Source organism: Plodia interpunctella, chromosome 1, assembly GCF_027563975.2.
Source record: "Plodia interpunctella isolate USDA-ARS_2022_Savannah chromosome 1, ilPloInte3.2, whole genome shotgun sequence".
In the NCBI taxonomy this organism is placed as follows: Eukaryota; Metazoa; Arthropoda; class Insecta; order Lepidoptera; family Pyralidae; genus Plodia; species Plodia interpunctella.
Window position 1 is genome coordinate 1,974,157 of NC_071294.1, and position 25,710 is coordinate 1,999,866.

Genomic DNA, 25,710 nt, shown 5'->3' on the forward strand with positions numbered 1-25,710 from the left:
ACCGGGAAGTTTTGTTTGTTTGTTTCACAAGTGAAGAAACATTGAACACACAAAACTGATTTCTCAAGGGGGAGTTTACGACAGTCAGTAATGAGGAATACAACGCGAAGAGGAAAGAAAAGGTTTTAGCCATTTTCTCCCGCGAAAATAAAATAAAATTTGTATTATTTGGTCCCAATACAATGGAGTTACACTCCACACCACCCAATTAGCTTCCATTTGTTCGCATAACACGACCGAACCCGCGAACCACAGCTAGTGAGAATAAAAACAACGGCTTTACGCAACGTACGCCCAGAATTTCATTAAACAAATAGGTCGACCGCGCTCGGTTGCCCACCGATTGGTCTCTTTTATTCCCACTTTATTCCCAATATTTTCACTCTGTTTCGACATCGGCCCAATTTATTACGATGCCGGGATTCCAATTTAATTATTTTTAAATACACCAGATTGATTAAACTCTGGGATCCAATGATTACATCGAATCATCCGCAAATACTGGGAAAATTGGGAAGATTGTTACTGGCAAAGTTATTAGTAACTGAGCTTTAAAATGGACAGTGTTTTATTTATTTTTATTAAGGAAGAAAAAAACAGCTGCACTAACGAACAGAAAAAATAAACATTATTTTACATATTAATAGTAGTGTATGACCATAGATAAAAGAAAATGTATGACACAGCGGCGTATCCACAAAGTGACAATTATGACAGGGCTGCCAATTACAATAACTTAACCTAATTAAAGCTACATACTTCCATACTTATACATGCGAATTTATCTCTATCTATCTCGCTTTCACAGTGTTGAGTATAGATACAGTTAAAAAATAGCCTGTCGCGAGCGGAGCTGTAGGCAACAGCTCATATATGTATTTGGTTAACTACTTATATCATGATGTCTAGATGTAGACTCAAAAAAGACAGATTCACTAGTAAAATAGCATTAATATTTGTGAAAAATAAATAAATTTAATATATAATAGTACAGTCAACATCACATCAAATACAATGTAAACTTGCCGCTATTACCGCGCCATTGCGGTTCATTGAAGGTAGTTGTTGTACTGTTGACTGTACTAGTGTGGCACTAAGCTCACGCTTTCATATTCTCGACCTAGATTTCTTAATGCTTGGAATAACTGCCTCATATTGCCCATTCCCTAAACTCGTACAAGTCGTAAGGTAGGCAATATTACTGGCCCAAATATCAGCGAAGTATGAACTTCGGAACTCATAACTATCGAACTTCGCTCGTGGCTGCACTTACGAAATTCTATTGCTTACTTTGTCATTACTTAAACAACTTTGTGGAGAAAAGTTTCGTTCAAGTATAGCAGCAGGCTGCATTTGATTCACAACATACAAATCTGTATAGAGATTTAATTGTGATTACATTAATGACAGATAAAATAAATGTTACGTCTCTTTGTCTTCCTGATTCCTCAAGACCTGGGACTGCTTTCTTACTTTTCTTCTTCACTTTGCACGGTCTTTGGCATGCTTAGCTGACAGACCATCAACACGCATTATTTATCGATTCTCTTATTAGGTTATACAATGTTTTATACAAATTACAATCATTTTCATTAAGTAATTCCATTTTTCTCTTTATTTGGAAAATGTTATTGGTGCTATTTTGTGTTATATTATTTTACATAAAATGGCCGCCTAGAAATCATATTTCATATTAGACAGAGACAAGCCGTTAGCTAAAAGTAAAACCTCAAATGTATGTCCAGATCGTTCACTCTTCAAGCTAATCGACTCTGGAACGCCTTGCCTGATGACATTAGATATCTCTCTAACAGATTCTCCTTCAAGGGAAATGTTCACAATTACTTCTCTGATTCTATATTAAAGCAGAATTAGACGTCTTTCTCTTACTTACTTATAATATTTGAATGTATCTATATGTTGTATCTATGTATATATTTATGTTTGTATTAAATTTTATGTATTTTATTCATGTACCTATTCTATGTATTGACTTTTATTCAATCAAGCACCTATCGCTTTAGTCTTTCTGTTTTTCCCGAAGGTTGACTGGTAGAGAATGCTTTTAGTGTTAAGTTTGCCTATTGTACCAATTTTGGTAAAAAAAATTAAATCAAATAATCAGAAACAATAAAGCCAGACGTTTAAACTATCGCATGTGGAGTTTCAGCGCGAGCATGAGGCGATAAATCAACAAAATGGCCGACGGGCTGTTTCGCGCCAGTTTGACTCCGAGCTGAGTTTTATTGAAATTTCGCGGTTTACTCACTAAAGCTGCGGTTTTTGAGGTCCATTTTACATAACCTAGCGATTTTGTGTAAAAGTTAGCATTTGGAACTACATTTTGTGGGATTTTAGGAAATCCGTTAGTAGTTAGATTCCATTTTAATGTAGCATTTATTCGGAGCTTCGATTCGGTTAGTGTTTTAGGAAATCCGTTCTGTGTTTTAAGATTATTTTAGCATGACTTGAATAAAATTTAACACCAGTTAGTAATAATATACTCGAAAAGAAATAAATAATTCAGCCTTAGCCTAAGTTTTTTTTTGTAATCATTCATGATACATTTTAAAAAGAACAATTAAGTTTTAATTGAATTTAGGTAGACTTATATCCATAAAAATACCCTATTTTTATGTGTTTAAAGATAATTAAATTCGTAATTTTCTATCATAATCAGGGTATTCCCACTTTATGTGGGGTCGGTATCCATACAGTCTGTCTGTCTCGCTTTCACGGCCAAACCGCTGGACCGATTTTTATGAAATTTGGTATGTATTTATGTAGTTAAAGACCCCTGTTCAAGACATAGGCTACTTTTTTTCCAAAATTCAACCTCCAAATTACTAATAATGGCGGGTGAAAGTTTGTATGAAAATTGTGAATGGTCCGCTTTAGCAGATAAATTCACGCGGGCGAAGCCGCGAGCAAAAGCTAGTACTAGTACATACATAAATCTGTTGTAATGAGGCATTTAATTTTCGACAGCGACATCAAAGGTCTGAAACAAGAAGTTTACTTTCCCGCCCCACGCGACCCCATCAGGTCATTTTGTTTTCATTGTCCCCGCAAACGGCGAGCAAGGGAGGGTGGGGGAGAGGAATTTACGAGAGTTGAGTCTCGACCCTAATTTAAATACATTACAAGTCTTCAAGACGCCGCCGTAGAGTGTTCAAAGTACGTTTATTTTTCGGGAATTTCTTACTTTAGTTATTAGTTATTTTTCGGGAATTTCTTACTAGTTAGTGGCGTGTGTTTCCCGCCCTAGAATGGGACCATTACATATACTCCCGTAGGTCGTCCGAGACGACTAAGCGATACAAAACATCGTTAAATAACCGTTAACTAAGTGATACAATTGAGCAACAATAGTACATCTAAAAAAGGTATGAACATGCGGTTGTTCGTCAAATCACAGCATAACCGAATAGTAAAAATTTAAAGGTTGTATTTTCTACGCAGACTTCGGGTATCAGGGCATCACAGCTGAAGAATGCTATGAATATTCACTTCCACAACATATACTGAGTTCCATGCCAGAGTAGAACGATATAAAATATCAAATCTTGTACTTAATTAAAAAATATCTTCTTTCCTTATTTATTTATGCTGTCGTATCCTTAAATTACAAAACAAAGTCCTCTGCTGCGTCTGTCCGTCTGTCTGTCTGTTCGCGATAAACACAAAAACTACTGCACGGATTTTCAGACAGTGATTCCTGAGGAAGATTTAGGTGTATAATTTATTGTGTTTTTACTCGAGCGAAGGCTGCTATTATATTATAATTAAGAATCCTGCTGGTATGTTTTCGTATTAAATTAAGTAGGAATTTCAAGGATTAACGTCAGCCCTTTTGGCATGATAGGGACCAGGGTACTTCGGCATTTCTACATTGCAGTAGTCGTTCCGAAATGTCAGAAGAGTGTAGCTTTTTGACAAATTATTATATAATATAAAATTAATCTGTTAAGGTCTAAATAAGTTCCAAATAAATTATAATCAATCCACATGCCGTCGTGATTTAATTTTGGACATCAAAAAATACACAATCCTACTAATATTACCTATATTCTAAATGCGAAAGTGTGTGAGGATGTGTGTATCTATGTTACTCTTTCACGCAAAATCTACTGAACCGATTGTTATGAAATTTGATACACGAGTAGACTATAGTATAGGGTATTTTTATCCCGAAATTCCCACGGGAGCGAGGCCGCGGGGCGCAGCTAGTGTAAAGAATGAGACCAAAAGGACATTAGGCATCGCAATCAATTCTCTTTCTATCGTTCATCGACGATCCATAACATTTCGTTCACAAACGAAGTCATTAGCAGAAGATTGGTACAACTTCCAATATTACCAAGCCATCAGAGACTGTTACAGACATCAGAAGAAATAGAAGCCTCAGAATTTTGCACGGATAAGAATAAGAACTTGAACTTTGTATTGAGAAAAATACTGAAAATGTAACCATGCTAAGGAGTTGAATAAAATAGATTCGACCCCCTTATTAAATGATTATTTTTATTAAAATATGCATTTCACATTTTGTCTGTTATTCTTGGCCAGTAACTTAGGCAAAACTGATCATAACGAAATTGAATTTTTATGCTTTCCCTATGGAGTGTTAAAATAACAAAAATAATATTTAAAAAGGAGCCAAAGCATCTCTATATGTAATAATTAACCCGTCTATCACGATAAATTAAAAATATGTCTGTAGGTTTCTAATTTATTATTCATTCCAGTAAGATAGAGAAGCGGAAAAGGAATGATGGCAGTTTGTGAACTGAGAAATATACAGAAGTTGACTGTTATTTCCACAGTTGTTACCATTTATTCTTTCTACGATAAATATATTACAAATAAACAATTATGTACGGATATTTCCATTCTCAACTGTTTGTTTTCAAGTGTGAGTGTGAAATTGAAACGTTTGCGACCTCTATACATTTTTATATCTACATCAATCCTCAGTAGTGTCGCACCATCGCGTGTTCAAAGCTCATACCTTCGTAACATGACCCTAATGTATACTGTGATGTCTCTATTTAGGTATATATATATATATATATATACCTTTATTTATATCACGTGTTTGTATGACATTTATATTCGATTTTATGTTACTGGTGGGCGCTTTGATGACTCGTTATATAATTCTCTGTTTTCCATTATAATTTCTCGGGATAAATTTCTATAGGAATTAGTTTCCTATTGTTGTATACTTAAATAATTAATTATTTTGACTGCATCGTAATTATCTAAGAAGAAGACATACAACCTACAGAGTATATGACTACCGCTCCGGATGGTACTTGGTTCAAAGGCTATCAATTGCTATCCAACGAGGAAACGCAGCTAGCGTTATGGGTACTTTTGAACCGGGTACAATTCGGGGTGGCATTTTTGATTGACTTTGCAATTATTTATGTTTTATTTTGTTTTATTATTTGTATTTTTAATAAATGAATCCTTTACAACAAAGTTATTAACCTACAGAGATCTTATCATGACTTTCAGTTTAATATCTCACTTCCGATAAATATGATGCAAAAAAATTAATTAATAGGGACATTTTTTTTTTTCTAGAAATCAAGTTCATACTCTTAAAAATACATAGCTTTATTTACTTGTCACATGGAGTTTATTTTTTTTGTATGTAAATATATGTATATATAAATGTAATTTCGACATAGTGCCAACAATGAAGGGTGTTTTTTTAGAAATAAATATCTTTATACGTGAAAGTTAAATTTCACCTGCAACCTATTTCGGTTGCGTGCCAAATACGTATTCGGTATCGGGTACTGGTATCAGCAATGGCGAGGGGTGTTGTCACTGAAGATTGGTATTATATTGGAAACTTGTTTTATAGAACAGTGAAAATTCGTGTAATTTAAAACTCGTTGTCAGATTATTTTCTATAGCGTGCAAGATTTTATATATTAAATCTATCCCCCTTCTTGAAATTAATGTCAATTCTGGATGTCTGAATCAAACTAGATTTTTATTAACCACCAGCTGCGACACGGGGCTTCGCTCCCGTGGGAATTTCGTTATTCCAGGTTATATTCTACCGTGTAACAAATATCATAATAATCCGTCCGGTAGATTTTGCGTGAAAGAGTAACAAACATACACACATACAAGCTCACAAACGCATTTATGATATTAATATATCTAAAATGACCTATGTGTCTAGCATCAAAGATATAATTTCTTGTTGATACGGCTTTGCCTAGATTCTGCTAAAAAGTCAGAAAAGTATTAAATTAATTCTACTACTACAAAAAATATATATATGAAACATTTTACGATTGACCTTTTATTGAAATTTATTTGCATTATAAAATGAACGTATCCTAATGCTCATTTTATAATGCAAATAAATTTCCATCTAAGGAAACTACCAAATAAAAACTAAAGTGATGAAAATTAACCATGTTTGCTCTAAAATCTAGCTGAAAATTTTAAATTCAAATTTTACGCTCGTCCCGTGTTCGAAATTTAAAATTGCCACCAACCTTTTTTAAATCCTTGTTAATATCAGTGTCATCGGCTTTCCTCTTCTCGCACGACAATATACAGTTTTTGCCGCTATCTTTTTCACCCTGCAACAAAAGAGACGGGAGATATTAAATTTTGTGGAAGCTATATTTTGGAACGCAATATTCGGTTTAAAATTCTGTTTGAGAATACCATGTTGCCAGTATTTTTTTTTCGACTACGAGGCATGTACAGAAATACAAGATCAGATACAGATATTTGTAGTACTGAAACCAATATGGATTTTTACGTAATTTTAAACTAATACTTTACGTCAGTCTCTGTCATTAGAGTAAATAATTGAGTAGCTGAAGAAATTATGTCTAAAAACGAAACTAACGAAAAATAATCATATTATGGCGCGTAATAGGCTATTAGACGTGTTAAAAAATAAAATATATGAAAGTATTTAAATAATCAAACACGACAATGAAATGTCACTTTAATTGATCAGTTTTATTAATTGGGAGGTTTACTATTTTTCGGTTTCATCAGGTTTTCGGTGTTAGAATAAGCAATTATTTTTGACTCTAAAATCCGTGACGTTACAATACATTATGTCATACGAGCTCCATACAAAATTTTGTTCTTGACATTAGAAAAAAGTACTTATCTGATTTGACAACTTGGAGAATATCCAATTGAACGAATACAAAATCAAAATGAACAAAACGTCTATTTAACTTCAACATAATGCAATAATAATTCAGCACCTTAGAGAAAGGTAACCTTAATTTTGTCAATAAACCCAATACCATAAATACATCGGAGATATTCCATTAGGTAGGCTACGTGTTCCTGAGTTATTGCATTAATATAGAATTTCATTTATACTGGATTCCCCTGGGGAGGCATTCCTCGACCATTCCTTTCGACCTTCGGATTTTGGAGGTACATTACGTGGCACCTTGACACGCTTCGAATATAGAAATATCTAGGCTTTTCTACTTCTATACTTTTGTTTATTTTCTAATATTGTAGATCAACACAAAGTGAGAGAGAGAGACTGAAAATCAACGCAAAGATTGACACATATAGATTAAAAATTCTGTTTAAAAAATTTGTCACTATCGCACCGTACCATATTGACATTGATAGGATAAGACAAAACATATTTGAAATAGCTTAAATTATGTTCTTTTTTATGAATAAGAAATTGAGGAATTACATCAATTGGTAGCATTTTAAATTGTCCGAACATAAAACGAGTTCAATTTTAATCACCTTCTTCAGTGTAATAAATAATACAATACAATACTCTTTATTGAACCAAAGCGAAATTTCAAAAAAAGAACCATACAAAAATAAAATAAAAGGCACAAAGGCGGACTTATCGCTAAATTCTGCGATCTCTTCCAGTCAACCTTGGGGTACGATAATGGAGAGAGGCGTTGGCGCAGTAAATAAACTAACACATAATATACTCACATATACATATAATATATAAATATATATATAAATTTGGAAAAAAATACCTAAACATACAAATAAATAAGAAACAATAATAACAATAAAACTAAAACTGGTTTTATATGATAATTGTAATAGTAAATTTTGTGTAGAAAGAGTATAAACAAAAAGGGGTGGTTCTTTATGTCAAAACAGAAATTTTAGAACGCTACTAATCGCCATTATAAATTTATATTTTGATACTGATCACGTTTTCACTGCACCTTCTTTATACTTAAACATGTTAAAACATTTTTTAAATCCTCAGGGCAACAAACTGGCAATCAAAACATCAAAACAAATTGACGAACTGAATACAATTAGCGCGGCAAAACTCACAAATGCTGATTGCGTATGTCAACACGACGCCATGTTGGGCACGTCACGCGTCGCGCCACGTGTGCGACATTTCAATAAGGAATGAATCTAGTTTCGTCTTCTTTTTATTTTTAATGCTTTTATTTTTATTTTCGCTTAATTCAGCTTCATATTCTTCTTGCTAGTCAGTGACAAACGAATTAATAATTGTAAAATAATAATGTACTTGATACATAACAAATTTGTGCATTTATTGTACAACCAACCGCATGTCAAGTTACTACTACGGTAATAGGGTTGAATTTGCAATGAATTTTGATAGGTGGATGTGCTGTCGACTATGTATAGGTACTTTAGTAAAACCCTCTGAAAGAAAACATATGATATTTTCCAAAATTACCATGTCATTTTGTCAATGACCGATATTAGGTTTCATGCTTTGTTTGCACAATACGTGACTAATATCGTATGATTGGGATCTCGTATTCTCCTCAATTTAAGGTAAATAAAAAAAAATACAGACTTGGGATATTTAGATAAAGCAGAAACCAGGAAAACTAAAAATAAGATAGCGAGACGATCTGAAAGTTGTTTACGAATTGGGCAGAATTAACACAAGAGTGAATCGAATGGAAATAATGGTGAAACCTCTCTCTCCAACAGTGATACACTCTTCTTAACAACAACAATAAAAAAAAAATACAAAGACTAATTACTCTGGGACAAAATGTTGGCAAACATTTTTGACAGTTATCATCAGCAGCAATTATATAAGTGATATTATAATTAAGAATAAAACTTTAAGTACAGTCAACAGCATATAAAGTTACCCTAACCTAAACTAACCTCTATGCCGCGGTAATAGGGGCGAGTTTGCAATGAATTTGGGTAGGTTGATGAGCCTGTGTATTGACTGTACCTATATCGACGACCTCGGTGGCGCAGTGGTAAAGTGCTTGCCTCTGAACCGAGAGGTCCCGGGTTCAATCCCCGGTCGGATCATGATGGAAAATGATCTTTTTCTGATTGGATGGATGTTGGATTGGATGTTTATCTATATATGTATATGTTATAAAATATAGTATCGTTGAGTTAGTATCCCATAACACAAGTCTCGAACTTACTTTGAGGCTAGCTCAATCTGTGTGATTTGTCCTAATATATTTATTTATTTATCGAAAAATAACTCCATCGAAAATGTCCACGCGTTGTCACCATGTCGCATTCAGTAGCATTTATTTAGCTTCCAATAGTATTTCTCGCGCAAGTTAAATGTTCGCATGTGAACGAGGCATGAGGACTATATAAGTGATGGTTCGCATCGATCAGTCCCTCCAAAATGAGAGAAAAGAATAATATGTTGAGGGTACTGGCCGAAAAATGATATATGGTAGTCGATTAGCACATTAGCCAGTTCGATTTAGATGATTGATGGATATATAAATGGATGCGATGATATAAATTTTTGATTTGACTGTTTAGTATACGAAAGTTTCATAGAAACAAATACTTTTTTTTTTTCGTTTATTTGGGACAACAATACAATATTTACAATTGTAGGTAGAAAATACTAGGTAGAAAATACCAGGTAGAAAATACTAGGCAGTAAATACTAGGTAGAAAATACTAGGTATAAACTACTATAATACTTGTCGGTTGCTACTTGCATAAAAGATTGAGTAGTAGTAATTGTAATATTTAGTAGTCTTAAGCACAGAACTATATAGAGATAGAACAAATAGGTGTATGTAGTTCCCGTGTCTGCACGCTCGGTCTCCGTATAAATTGAGGAACAATTGTTTTCTATCGATATAGAAAACAAATACAACAGAACTATATCGATATAAAGTTCTGTGATCTTAAACCTTGTTGTAAATAAATTGTTCGTCCATTCAGTTTCGCAACTAAGGCAAAATTTGGAGAGTTTTGTATGTGAGGATGTGTGTATGTATGTATGTTACTCTTTCACGCAAAATCTACTGGACGGATTGTTATGAAATTTGGTACACGGGTAGAATATAACCTGGAATACCACATGCTTTTTATCCCGAAATTCTCACGGGAGCGAAGCCAGCAGCTAGTACGTACACTCTTCTATTTCATATCGCATCGCGACGTCTTGCCGCGTTTGTCGCTCACCTAGTACACCTTAAGTCTCCACGAAAACTGTTTAGAACAACGCGCCAGAACAATTATAACATAGAACCCGCGTATAACCAAGTTATCTGATTCACTCTGTCCAGATTGATCGGGGGGAAAGTTCTCACTTTTCACGTTTGATTTATTGCGCGCCCACCGCGCAAGAAATATGGCGGGCGTGTAACGTATTTATTTTTATTGCTATAAATAGGAATCTTTTAGGGATAGTTCGGCCGGATTCGAGATAAGCTAAAATAGGGGTATCTATTTTGTAAATATTATGATGGGGTTTAAACATTATGATGAGGTTTAAATATTATGATGAGGTTTAAACATTATGATGAGGTTTAAACATTATGATGAGGTTTAAACATTATGATGAGGTTTAAGCATTACGATGAGGTTTAAACATTATGACGAGGTTTAAACATTATGATGAGGTTTAAACATTATGATGAGGTTTAAACATTACGATGTGGTTTAAACATTATGATGAGGTTTAAACATTATGATGAGGTTTAAACATGATGATGGGGTTTAAACATTACGATGAGGTTTAAACATTATGATGGGGTATAAACATCTATACTTCTATACTATTATTATAAAGAGATAAGCGTTTGTGAGTTTGTATGTTTGAGGCGGATAACTCCGAAACTACCGAACCGATTTCAAAAACTATTTCACCATTAGAAAGGTTCATTATCAAAGATTGCTATAGGCTATATTTTATCAAATTTCCCACGAGAGCAATGCAACCACGGGCAAAAAACAAAACATCTATTGTTAAACAAAACATCTATTGTTAAAGTGTTATTACAGTAATAAAATTGGATGTCCTACATGGCTATCCATGTAATACTGTGTTACTATTAAAACAGTGGATTTTTATATAAAATTTTAAGCAGGATCGATAGGCGTGACGAAATTAATTCCGAATTAGGTCGTCCAATTAGTTATCTATACTCTATACATATAATAAAAATGTAAGGTCTATGTATGTACATAGGAGATATTAAAAAATAATAATAATGGGGAGTTTTTCTGGGACTAATAGAAGTCAAAATATTTTTATTTTAATTATAAAAATTGAGATAACCATGTAATATTGGTTGGTATAATATACCAACACCAGTATAGAAAGCTTTCAACAACAGATCAACAAAAGAAAGTTATAGCGAAAATAGTATATATATAATTAATGCCACTTTAAGAGCCACCAGTAATGGAGTCGACGATCGATACGGCTACAAGACATTTCGTAGACCGCTACGACGCGGCTACGACCCCATATGCTACACGTCAGGATGACAACACGTCAACACGGCGACACGAGTTGCGTAGCAAATTGAAAATTATATTGCTTCATGAAATTTATTTTCAAATTGGTTTGAAATGTTGTACAGTTAACAGCACATCAAGTTAACCTACTATGGCGTTGTAATAGTGGAGAGTTTGCAATGTTTTTGGGTAGGTTGTCGTGTTGTTGACTGTATATTTTAAAGTCGTAGCGTTTTTGTTATTCTATATGTTTCTGTCTATGATATGTTTTTAAATAATGCTGGCTGTTTAGAAAGAATTGTTATTTAAATTTATAAGGAAAATTCTTGACGTTGATACATTTAAATTCTTTTATCAGTTGAGCTGTAGTTGTCTAGCTGGACAAATGTTTTTTGTGGCTATAGTAAATTTTATCAGTATTTTTGTGTTAAAAATGTGAAATGTATTTAGAAGTTAATTATGGATGGAGTAAATTGTGTGAGATTTTCACAAATATCTATCTGATGATGGTATGTATTAAGTTAATTGAAGTGAGAAAAAATTAAATACAGAATGATATTATTTTATTTACTAGCGTACCAATTGAAAGTTAAAATTGACAACTGTAATAGTTTTCACATTTCCAATTCATTGAAGTTACAAAAACATGATAGGTATTATTTTTTTGGAGATTCCAAAAATACTAAACAGTTTAATACTTTTTTTTTAAACTATTACTCACGTGCAATAGGACGTGATCAAATCCGTTTCGCCTAATTTCCAATTCATATTAATTTTCGTTTTTGGAACCCATTAATATTCCGGAAACTTTTAATTGAAAAGCGGATGACCCCTAGTCTTTATAAATCGACTATAGGTAGCTATAACACAGAACATCTAGCGTGCGAAAATTAATCTCATTTTATTATATTTAATACGCTTATATTGATGTATTATATTCTTATATTAATGTACTTTGTTTCGTTCGAAGTACCTATTAATCGAAGCGGTTGTGGTCCAGTGGTTAAAAACGTCCGCCTTTGACACGGTCCCAGGTTAAGATTCTACTACATAAGTTTGTATACCAATTTGACATTAAATAAATTATTAATTGATTGTATGATGAACCATCATACAATCAATTAATAATATATGTACGGTAAAAAACTTAGTTATATAATCAATAGTGATCAGAAGTTAAATAATTCGGAAGATTTTTTTCTTAGATTCAATTTAAATTCTATTCGTTTGATTTTATTGAAAATACGTAAACTTTCGAATATAGAATGAAAAATATTCGCGTAACATCAATATACAGCAAATTATTTTTTAAACAAATGTGTTACAATTTTACTTCTTTTTAGGTCTATTTTTTGCACAATAGAATAAAAAAATACATAGCTTCATTTCTATACAGTTAATGTTTTGGTCTCCAAAAAGTTTTCCACGATGACAAATTGTGATAAATTATGAACAAACAGGCTCTCTTAACAACTCTTTGAACGGAAATTCTTCACAACTTCACAAGATAAATTTTTATTACCAGTTGATAACGTTCAAGATATTTTAATAACTGATTAATGATAACATTTATTGTGGAATTAAATAATTATTAAGGAAAAATCTACTTTTTGATGCGTGTTGTTACCACTCCATATACTGCCGTCGATGTGGTACAAGGCGACTAAGGTAAGTGTAACCTTGGAAGCCTATAGGCAACAATATTATTTTCAAAGAGGGTTAACGTCAAGACGAATCTTAAAAATTTGAAGGTTTACTTTTTCACACGACTCCGGGTTTCACGGCATCCCAGCCCCGAATGAAACACGCAAAGATGAGAGAGATTACTAAGGTAATAAGATTTTTATTCAATTTATGAGACATGGCATACATACATACATACTATATACTAACAGTATATAAGTTAGCTAACGAACAGATATTAATAAATAAGCAGGTATAATATACTCCATTAAACTGGCTATTTGAAAAAAATAACTATCCGCACAAATGTTTGTCTCATATTTCTCCCTTACAAAGCAAAAGCTCGTATCAGTGCTGGCAATGTAAAAAGTTGTTAAGTTTTATATCTTACGATAACAAAGTAAAAGTTAAGTTCAGAACTTGGTAATGCTTTCAAGCTTTTAATCTCAGCATGAGCTTGAAAGCTTGACTCGAGAGCTTTTGTAGGAAAGCATCGTCTCATTACAAAACCCTTCATTGTATTTTAAAGTAAATACAAAATAAAAATACAAGGTATGAGGAGAAATCCTCATACATTTTAATGACACGAGAATTAAAATTTACAAATAAATTCAGTTTACACAACACTGAGTACCTTTTTAGACTACCTAAAAAAGAGTTTTCTTTCAGTACTTAACTTTATAAATAATCACATTTGTTGTACTCTAGCTGTGGTACAAGGATTTTTTCCATTGGAATTTTAAAATATGTATCTGAAATTTCTAAAATATAAAAAAGAAGATTTTACCGCCTTTAATTAAACTTGCTAGAATTAAAACGAACAAACAAAATATTTCTCTTTATTTTATTTATATAGACTTCAGTAAATAGCCTTATGTAAATAAAACATGGATTCGAAAGCAACATGGTAATAAAATTGTTGACTCGCCTTTTGAATCTAAACGCATAACACGTTTATACGTATTGCTATGCAAATATTGCCAGGCGTTTAAAGGCAGTCATGTAGAAACAACGCTTCAAACACAGTGATTGTGGATTTTGTATATTGATAATAGGTTTAGTATCGTTCAATTTAAGTATATGTACTGCCGAAGCAATTATATCATATCATTTTCTTTCGCCCTGAGAGGATTATGTTTATTTGAATGAATGTACTTCAAACCGATCGCAATTAATTGGCCAATGTATGTAAACATAACAAAACATTATATAGGTATTTTTATTTCGAGTTACAAAATATTACAAGGATCGAAAGTACCGTCCTTAATTTTCAAACGTAAAAGCCTATCTGAAACCAGAGCAAATTAGAATTTGTTACAACAACATAGAGTCGTAAATCGTTTACTAACAAAACAAAATAAAGAACACAACACCACACGAAACACAAGAAGGCAGTGCGAAGCCTACAAAACCTTTTGGTCTGTTTTCCTAATCAGTATATTGATAAAGAAAACATTCAACTGTTATCTTCTGTCCAACCTAAACCAGATAAGAAACTTGACCTATTTTTCGTCTCAATAAATATTTGCTCTCACATTACATAAAGAAAATACTCATTTAAATTCAATTGGAGTCTGTACCTAATAAAAACAGAAATGATTAAGCCTGTGGATCGAAAGGTACTCGTGTCACATGAGTTTGTATACCAATCTGACTTATTAGTAATTTTCATCGACCACCACTTGTTTCCGGTGAAGGAAAAATCGTGAGGAAACCTGCACACTGGTTGATTATTAACATGTGTGTGAAATGGAGAAGGCAACGGCAAAACAGCCCGGTGCCAGAAAGTGCCCAGAAAGTTTTTGTGTGTGCTCAATCCAAGTAATGACCTCGTGACCCTCAGTGACGAGGAAATACGACTATGAAGGGAAAGAGGGAGAAAAACAGAAAATGACACGCGTGTATTGTCTTCATTCTCAATTGTTAAGTTAAAACATAATCTCATCTATTCCTATGATTACACTCGAAATTCTTTCAGGTTTTCTTAGAACCTTTTGACCCAAAGCAGCTGTTTGTTTAGCTTTCAATTACTTGTCAATCCCTTTTTAATTATTAATTAAAATTACATTGGTTCAGTTATATTGAAAGAAAAAGCCGGTAGGTACCTATATCGTTTCAAAAGTTATTGGTCGTATTCACATAAATCTGAAATAATATAGTGGTCGACACCAACGAGCGTGCAGAAAAACTGTGATAAAAACTCCATACTCGTAAATGAACTGTCAAATTATTTACACAGCATAAATATCTTTGCCAGAAAAAAAAACAACCGATGCCGCCGAAACCCATCGCATCAATCCACCATCCACATAATCGGACTTTTATTAATCGTAAATTCCATCCTAATTTCGCTATTTCACAACTGTGGGTATTTTATTCGCGCGAAATTGCGGGAGTGCCGTCTGCTATAGTCTTTATTTAAGAGTAGTAATAAATTTTCACGTTAGTACCTAGACACCATCAGGCCTAGTTTACACGAGCGTTTTTTTGTTGTCTGTAAAAATTCTAATGGCGGCTCCACATCATCGTCCAACAGTTTGCCAAATTTTGGCAGATTCAGTATACATTATATCAAGCTCACATAAAAATTGCCCAACGTTCACGCATCACGCATTCGAATGCCACCGATGAACTGTTTGGCGACAGTTTGGAGCTGGCATTACAATGAAATATATTTGAATTCGTATATCTGTTCATAAGTCAGTCAGCGCTTTTGTGACGCTGCGTATTTTTATCGCATTTAATGTTCTGGGAGTTTGACGGTATGTTTAGACGACGAATGTCGTAACTATAGTCCGAAAGCGTGTTAAAAGCGCCAGCGCTTCGAGCGCTTTTTTCACTCTCGTGCAAATTAAGCCTAATGTGGCCGCCGTGACTTTGCTTTCTATAATACACTGCCCATTACTAACTGCTAGCTTAACTGCAAAGATTTAATTTTATGAATAAATAAATAAAGTTATATGTGCCATTAATTTTTCAAACTATTGTGGTAATCAATTCATTTTACCCAGAAAATATAGGGTATTTTCAAGGGTTTTTTATTTATTTTTCAACTTATTTCATTATGTAATCGAAGTTTAATTTCCGAAACCCAGTTTCTGATTTCACAGAAAACAATAATTGAAAACGATCTCTTCATCGATCACAGACGAACTTTTCCGATTGCGAATTTGTTTAAAATCGCCGAAACAATTTGAAGATCGTTGAGAATCGGAACCAGACACCGATTTGCAGGAATTTCTCAAGTCCATTCTAATTTCGACTAAATCGAATATAACGTTGCTATGAAAACATCAAACGAAGTCGACTGTAACTTGTTATAAATAAAACACAACAACCAGGTCGTCTACAGACACAACTGGTATATAGGAACTTTCCGTTCATGCTACAGAACTTGTAAAGTTTACAGTTAAACATAATAAATTATAACCTAAACATATTTATTAGTGAAAACTGCATAAAATCTGCGTCATATATAGTTTTTGTGTTTATCGCGAACAGACAGACAGTCGCGTCAGAGGAGTACCACTAACCAAGTAGATAAATAAACAAGAGATATGTTTAGAATATATATTATTACTTGAAATAAAATGATTTATTTATTACTAGCTTTTTGCCCGCGGCTTCACCCCCTATGTCCTTCTCCGTACTTCATATTACATGTATGCAAAATTTCAAGAAAATTGGTTGAGTAGATAAAGCGTGAAGAGGTAACAAACACACTTACTTTCGCATTTATAACATTAGTTAGGATTAAGTTTTACACAGATGACACAACTACGTCGTCATGTAGGTATGTCTACCACCATTTGTTAAGGTTCAACTAGGGTGTCATAATAGACACACATATGGGCAAGCACGATCGAGTTACTTAGAAAGGCTTAGCTGTTGTGGGTCAAGACCGTATGTCCCACGCTTGGGTGACACTGTGACACGTGTCCAGAGATGGACAATGTAACTGGACTGGTCCATAATTGGACTTAAAACTGTCGTTTCAACCCCTTTTTTTTCTTTCTGAAAACACTGATCAGAGTCAGATTTATCTCAGAAGCGATGGTAGTCAAATAGTTAAGACGTCCACCTGTGGACGAAAAGGTTAGTCCGGCTAACTGCCTGACGCCAACCCTTTTTGGAAATGCTATTGTTGTCTTCGCTATTCAAGTCGTTAAATCAAACCATTTGGTTTGGTTGGCGAGTCTTTTTCAAAAAGACCATTGGATCTGGTCTTTTAGAAAAAGACCCGCCAGTTATGGTCACATCGTTCGATTACGTAGTGCTTAAGGGCGAAGGTTAATTGTAACACAGTGATGTAGGTACATGACTCATCGTAATTTCGATAACTAGAAACAACAACTATGTAAAAATAATTAAGTGTCATTGCTAGATCAAACTGAATAGAGTTTTGTGCGTTAAACTTACAGTCATCATCGGCAGCCCCTCATATGTACAGTCAACAGCACATCAACCTGCCCAAATGCATTGCAAACTCACCTTTCCTATTACCGCGACATAGAAGTTTATACAGGGTAACTTGATGTGCTGTTGACCGTACTTCATTTGCAATACCTGTAGAAGGTGACCAAGTTATAAGAAACTATGTAATCATTTTAAGACGATCATTGTACATTTAGTTGGCAAATAAATGAATATCCCTATGTATGTATAGTACTATATCTATATATACAGGCTTCATTTCAATGATGTTCCAAACCATTTTCTACTGGAGGTCAAAAATTATTTCCAGATTCACAGTAAACGCTATTTCATAATGACTTCTGATCTTATGGTTTAAATGAGCATTTCTACTTTGAGAGCAGAATCAATATAGAATCGATCATGTGAGCGCCACACTCGGTTTACGGAATCAATGGTTCAATCGCCAAAACCGATGAACTCTGTCCAAATTGCGGCGGTTCCGATGTCAAAATTACCTCTTTCTGAACATAATGAGCGCTCATCACGTTTGTGTGGCGCAAGGCATAAGATTAAAGAGAGACGGATGATTCAGATCATGTCCTTGAAAAACGTGAGAAGAAAATATTTCCACAGTTTTCTGACGCAATTTAATTTAGTTCATGAATAAATTAGCATTGCATTGCTAGTGCAATCTAACTAGCGATAATGCCACCTAAAGTACATCTTTCTAGTTGTCTTCAAAATTCTAATTTCAAATAATTTATTCAGAAATTAGACCTTCACAGGCACTTTTTCACGTCATATATTATGTATCTTGTATCTTGTTTTTGGTACATTAAGGTGTTTTTAGTTACTTAATAATCAAGATCCTATACTAAATAGGAATGATTTGGAAAGTAGTCAAAACAATCACTTCAGGTAGACTTTTCACTTAATAAAATTATCTTGACTCAAAAATTATCGGGTTTCGCTTGGACCGCACGCCTTAAACGCTGAATCTCGAGCTAAGAGGGCGCAATCACGCTATTTTGTATGTTTATGTCTTTGAACTGAGCAGACATTACTATAGTTATAGTCACTGTTGTGGTATTTAGATATATTGTAAAAGTTTTCGCTAAATATAATTTCCTCATTATAAAGAACTAGCTTTTGTCCGCGCATCGCCCGCGTGAGTTTCTCTATGAAACCGTAACAGAATTTCACCCCCTATTATAGTAATGTGGGGGGGGGGGTTGATTTCTGAAAAAGTTTTTATAAGTAGCCTTTATAATAATATATGAATTGCGGTCTTTAACTACATGTATACCAAATTTTATCAAAATTGATCCAGTGGTTTATGTAAGGAATATACGATTTAAAGAGAATACTCGTTAAAACAATTTATTGAAAAAGTGCAACGTAAGTACAGAAAGTGACATTAGCGCGCAATAGACATAAGGTTCCACGAGCGGGCAAATTAAAGAATATTTATATTATATTATAAATTATATTATAAATTATAGAATATTTTTTTTAATGCTTAGGCGTTGTTTATATTCTTTCAACAGTTTAGCTATGAAAGTGGAACAGACAGACAAACAGACTTTCGCATTTATAGTTTCGGAGTTATAGATTGTAAATCAAATCAAATCATCTTTATTGTGGTGCACAAGTTGTACAAACTTTAATTTTATTTTTCTTTAAATGGTGTACTAACTTTAAAACTGCCTAAATCAAAAGATTTAACATGATGCAGTTTAAAACTTCTTGTTAATAAAATTTAAAAATTCTCTACTACTTTTTGTATGTTATGTGTGGTTTGTAGCATTTTAAATAAACATACATATTTCTATTCTATTTCAGTCGGCGTGTAAAATGTTTGATCTTTCTAATGTCTTATTTATCGAGTACTATTCCGAGAGTTTAATCGGCTCTTCGATGGCAGTAAATGAACACTAATTCTATACTAGTGTTTGTGGCAAGGCTGGTCAGACTTGCAATTTTAATATTTATCTTACTTAGCAACGTAAGTTGCTCATTTAAGCAAGTATCATGTTGGATAAAACCTATCCGAAGTTTAGCTAAATGTCATAGGTACATTATAAAGGTCATAGTCAACATAACGGCACACCACAAAAGGTTATTATTACGAAATATTTTTATTTAGGTACTTTGTTTATGGTAAAACGTTTTATTTAAATTTTAAATCACTGAACATCACGACTATACGTACAAGTCCTTTAAAAGTCGTATTTTCTTAAATGAAAAAGTTAAAACGTAAATAAGCTAGTTAGTTATTTAATTTATACATTAGTAAACAAATTTCGCCTCGTCTGCAACGTCCAACAAATAACCCAAGAATCTGTGCCGTCTAATTCGATCATGTGATCGTACGAGAACAAGCTAACCTATACACTTGGATTCCCGCCAATACTAACCGATAGATTTATATAATTATCCGCGGAACCCTAACTAATGGACGCCGTGACGATTGACAGCTATAGATTGGAAATAGACTCGATTGCGACATTTGTTTTTGTGCTGATGAGTAATTGGACGCTTCCAGGTTTTGTCTGGGGGCGAAGATATTCAATAATAGTAAATAGTTGAATGTAAAGTTGCTCTGCGTGTAATTATCTCTCAACAGAGCGTTTGCCGGTTTCTTCCTCAGTCACAGAGCGTCCAAGTTTTTTCTTCTTCACCTCAAACGGTATTTGGCATCCTAAATCGTCAGACCATTTAGTCGACCGCATGTCAAGTTATCCTCCGTGGATCTTTATGCCCCACCGTAATAGGGACAAGTTTGCAATGAATTTGGATAGCTTGATGTGCTGTTGACTGTACGCATATTCTCTTGACGAGTTGATGCCTTTTTTGGGATGCATATCAAACAACTTCTTTTAGTTGGCGTCAGGCAGTCTTAAAAGTTACGTCGGATGCTTTCAGGTGACTTGAATAAAATCTGACACCAGATTTAGTAATAACACACTCGATATAAATGAATGAATGTAGAGGTAACAACAGACAATTGTTTCCTATGTGTCATGTCCCATTGCTCGGTCGCGCTCCGTTGTTTTGACGTCCCCACGCAAACTTTCTTCACTTACCCGTCTGTACGTAGTGGTGGTGATATTGAAGAATTTCCAATAAATTTTAATGGATTGATGCGATGTTAGTCTTATACTTCGTAAAATATAACTTGATTCCTATGACAGATGTCAAATAGTATGAAAATAATACATCTGTCTCTGTCGCTCTCATTTAGAATTTATCGGTTCGTCCTGCTGTCATAGGACTCAAGTTATATTTCACAAAGTCAAAAATTCCGGGCTATCTTGCCATTGCCATTCTTTCTAAGTGAACCATTTAAGATATTAAATTTTCTGGATTTATCCCACTCAATGTCTTAACTTTATTTTCAAAATTCAATGCATAAGGTATTTTCATCACTTTAAAAAACTTACTCTCTTGGAGAAACAGAAGAAAAAAATCGACATACCTGGAACAAATACATTAAAGAATTATTCGTTGCATAACAAATAAAATACGACTTAGAATACAATTTTCCAATATGAAGACTTCATAAAAAAATTTCGAGTTTTTGCCGATTCATTTATATTTAATAAATATTTAAACAATTTATTACCCATGTACAAATAATAATGTAATTTACATTAATTATAGAAATAGTTAGGATATCACCGGCAGTTGAACGTAAATCTGTCTAACTAAATATATTAAATGCGAAAGTAAGTTATTACCTTAACGTTTTATCTACTCAAACAATCTTCTTGAAATTGAGCATACATGAAGTTTATAGTACGGAGAAGGACATAGAATACCCATTTCTCGAAAAAATACCTAACTTTTCACACGGGAAAAACTAGTTTATTAATATATTTTCTAACATAAATACAATTTAATCAAAATGGCACATAAACAAAAACTAAAAATAAAATTCTATTGAAAACTCAAGTACCTACGTACTATGATACTTTAAACCGTTCAAACATGATTTATAAACTCGTAAATGTAGGGAAAATTTACGAGGCCGACATCACAGCATGTGTGACGTTTAGACATTGTATGACGTGTGTATGTTCCATTTTCTATGCGAATACAGACGTTCATACAAATCCAGATCGAAATAGGTATATTTGCAATCGTTACGGCGTTTATGGTTATTTTATTTGAAACGTTTTAATATCAGAGATACAAATAAATTGGTCACAAAGTGTTTATGTAAAACCAGTTGTTTCAAATAGTTTCATCACGTTAATCTCGACAACCTCGGTGGCGCAGTGGTAAAGTGCTTGCCTCTGAACCGAGAGTTCCCGGGTTCGATCCCCGGTCGGGTCATGATAGAAAATGATCTTTTTCTGATTAGCCCGGGTCTTGGATATTTATCTATATATGTATTTGTTATAAAATATAGTATCGTTGAGTTAGTACCCCATAACACAAGTCTCAAACTTACCTTGGGGCTAGCTCAATCTGTGTGATTTGTCCTAATATATTAATTTATTAATTTTAAAGAAATAACAAAGAAATTGTGGTACTTATGAAAAATAAAATTTTAATCCCGAAATTCACATGGAAGCGAGGACCCGCGGCGTTAGTATGTCAATAAGCGTTGACACGTCATGATTCATAATAATAACCCTTCATAATAATATCCTCCCGTGGATTTCGTACGAGGAGACTAAGGAATAAGAAACTTTGACAGCTTATAGATAACAATAGCATACTCAAAGAGTTGACGTCGAACATGCGGCCTGCTTTAAAGGCTTCGTAAAAGCACAGTCGATTATTGTTTAACGCAGATCTTGGGCTTCGGAGCGCCACAGTCGAGAGAGTTAAAACGTGATTCTATACGTTTTAGCACTAAACTTATTTTTTAATTAAAAAGTTTACCATTGCAATGCTGTGCGTTGTGTGGTCCAGGACAGACAAGGTCATAACAGACATCAAACTCTGTGTGCGGTTTAAGATATAAGATGGAGCGATTAACACTATTCTATATATAACTCTTGCGTAACTGAGTGACTGACCGACACATTGAAATTTGGTCTGTAGGTTCCACCACCACGCTAGTAGCTAATGCTGAACTTGATATAGAGCGTTAGAGATTAAGCTTGAATGATAGGTATTTTTTGATAAAATTTGCGTTTCGTCAGAAAACATTTTTCACTAATTAAATCATGACAAATCTTTTTGATTTTGGTTTCAATCTATTCAGCATATTAGGTACTTTCTAGGTTTAAGAATTTACCAACAATTCATTAAAATAACACGCTATCGCCTATAACTTGAATCATCACTTGTAGCGTTTTACGAGTTACGAGTTCCTTCCTTTTAAGGAACAATGTGGTATTAAACAAAAATCATTACTGGGAACAGGCCGTTCACACTCGAACAGAGCTTTGGGCCAAAGGTGGTGCTTTTATCGCGTTCACTTAAAAGCTCTCTTTTACTGCTGAGAAAAACATGTGGAGCTACTGTGTCGTTGACAAGCTAACAAACAAAGCTATTCCCAATACATTCTCTATCTCTTTCATCCTAGCGTTTCATTCGGGGCTGTGAAGCCACAAAGCTTGAGGTCAGCGTAGAAAATAAAACTAAAAATTTGGACGATTGTCTGCTTGACGTCGAAGAAGATTCATATCCCATACCATTCAACATTCTCCCATCTTCACGTGTTCCTAGATGCATTCAGGCCTGTGACTTCGCGAAGCTCGGAGTCAGCATAAAAAATAAGCCTAAGATTCAGCTGTGATTGTTTAACCGCCTGCGAATCTGTCGTCAACCCCCATGGGAACGCTTAGCTTGTATTTGTTCTTAAGTTATGTTGAGACTGTGAAAGTTAGTGTATCCATATGAATGAATGGAGTACCATAAAACGTATACAACACCATGCAATGAATACTCTTATTTTTCAGTTCATTTTAACCACTACAGAACAGAGACAAGATTCACAGTGTTGTGCGTCTCATCTCAATTACGAGCCTCCATTCTTCTATATCGTGACTCCAATGATACGTTTGTTGTGACCACTTGTTCTAAGACAGTGTGAAAGTTTGCCATGAAAATGACCCCAGAAACTATACTGGTAAAATTACAGTTAGTATATTTTATTGCTAATAGCATATGTTAAGTTACCTTATTACTTTTAATGATTTACACTCGAACATTCTAGAGATTAGAAACTGTTGAATATATTACAAAGTCTTTTAGGCGATAAACATGTGAGTCTTGTGTGAGTTTATATGGTACGGGTGCAACAAAAGACCGTAACTTAAACCAAGAATACCATTTAGCGGTAAAAAGAGTTATGGTCAAAAGAACAGCAGTTATTCTTGAAAGCTAATAATTTGAACGCAAGCTTTCAAATATTTTAGTGTTATTCGTGTGTGACCTCTTTGTTTGGAGTTAAAGAGTCTTACTCATCGACAGATCTGAGTGAACCGAATCCATAAGCTTTTTTTTTGTTTTGACGATTTTTTTGACAGAATCTCTTATCGTGAATCTCGTTTATATAAAAATTTATATAAAAAGTCAAAGCCTGTGAAAAATCTGATTTCTAAATGAAAAATCTGATTGCTTTGATTTGTCGAATGTATTATTGCTAACACTAGTGTCAGATTATCTCCAACTAGAGACAGTCTTTGCTTACGCACTACTAAACTGTGTATTAGCGTGCAGGTTTCCTCACAATCACGGGTTGTTCACCGGAAACAAGTGATGGTCTATGAAAACTATAAACATATTTCAAATGATACTTATATAAACACAAGTGAAACGAGTATTCATTCAAACAATACGATTTCAATTTGGGATCTTTGAACTATAGGCCAGCGTTAATAACCACTACTTTTAACATACTTAAAAAAACTTATTTTAAACTATCATAGAAATACTGTTAGTTTAAATTTACCGGTAATTATGAAGTATACGCAAGGAAAAACGTTAACGAAAACTAGTCTTGTCATAAATTCATGAACCATTCCATCTGTCTTACATATTAAATGTACTGAAGGGTAGATACTTGAGTGGAGACTACATAATATAAAGAAGGTAGCTTACACTTTTGTTTTCTACATCTGTCTTGTGTAAATTCCATTACATCTGACAAAAAATAAATTTATGTAGTAAATAGAGAAATAACAATAGAAAAACAGGGAGAAGGCAATGATAAACCACTCCATTAATAGTGCCAAGAAAGTCGATGTGTGTGTTTCATTAATGCATATAAGCACGTAATGACCACAACCCTCAGCCATGAGTAAAATGACTATGAAGAGAGAGAGAGATGAAAACAAGAAAGAATCCATATTTTAGATTTTAAAATGTAAGAGAGACTAGTGTAATTACAGGTTATTGCCACAAAGTCGGCAACCCTGGTTGGCGTCCATAAGCTGCAGTGATATTCAATCAGGTAAGCCGCATGCCTGTTTTCCCGCTTCATAAACAAATAGATATGGTGTCCATACATTGGCATTGGAACATTGGCTCTGTACATGCTTCTCCTCTGTAATGTAATTAACTACAATGTTCCTATTTTAATTAAGGATGGCAATTAGTGCCTGTCTGTCCGTATTGTACGCAGCGGGAACAATTGTTTTGGATATTCACATGTAATGGATACAACAAATATGAATTATAATTGAAATAATAGCCATTATAATATGAATTCAATTGTTAATATTGACTGTGGTTTTGCGATCTGTCGCTTGCCTGACGTCAACTTTATTCAGGGATAAATTAAAACTTTTTTTTAGAAAATTAAACTTTACCAATAATGTTTGGTTGGCTAATAAGCAACGTAAGAAGTCCAAAGTGTATGTATACACGGAACACGGAATGCAATAAAAATGACATTTGAAAATCGACCCTAGT

At 33.8% G+C, this 25,710-nt stretch overlaps 1 protein-coding gene across 11 annotated transcripts in view; it reads right to left on the reverse strand.

Annotated features, from left to right (window-relative positions):
- LOC128671464 (pseudouridylate synthase RPUSD2-like) overlaps nt 1-25,710 on the reverse strand; it is a 336,427-nt gene that overhangs the window by 27,867 nt on the left and 282,850 nt on the right. For 10 of the 11 annotated variants that reach the window (XM_053747931.2, XM_053747922.1, XM_053747938.2 and 7 more), the window contains one exon: nt 6,528-6,614. The exons of the other annotated variant lie outside the window; for it this stretch is intronic. In XM_053747931.2, coding sequence (XP_053603906.1) covers nt 6,528-6,614 — 87 coding nt within the window. The remainder of the gene's footprint in view (nt 1-6,527; nt 6,615-25,710) is intronic. 11 annotated transcript variants of the gene reach the window in all.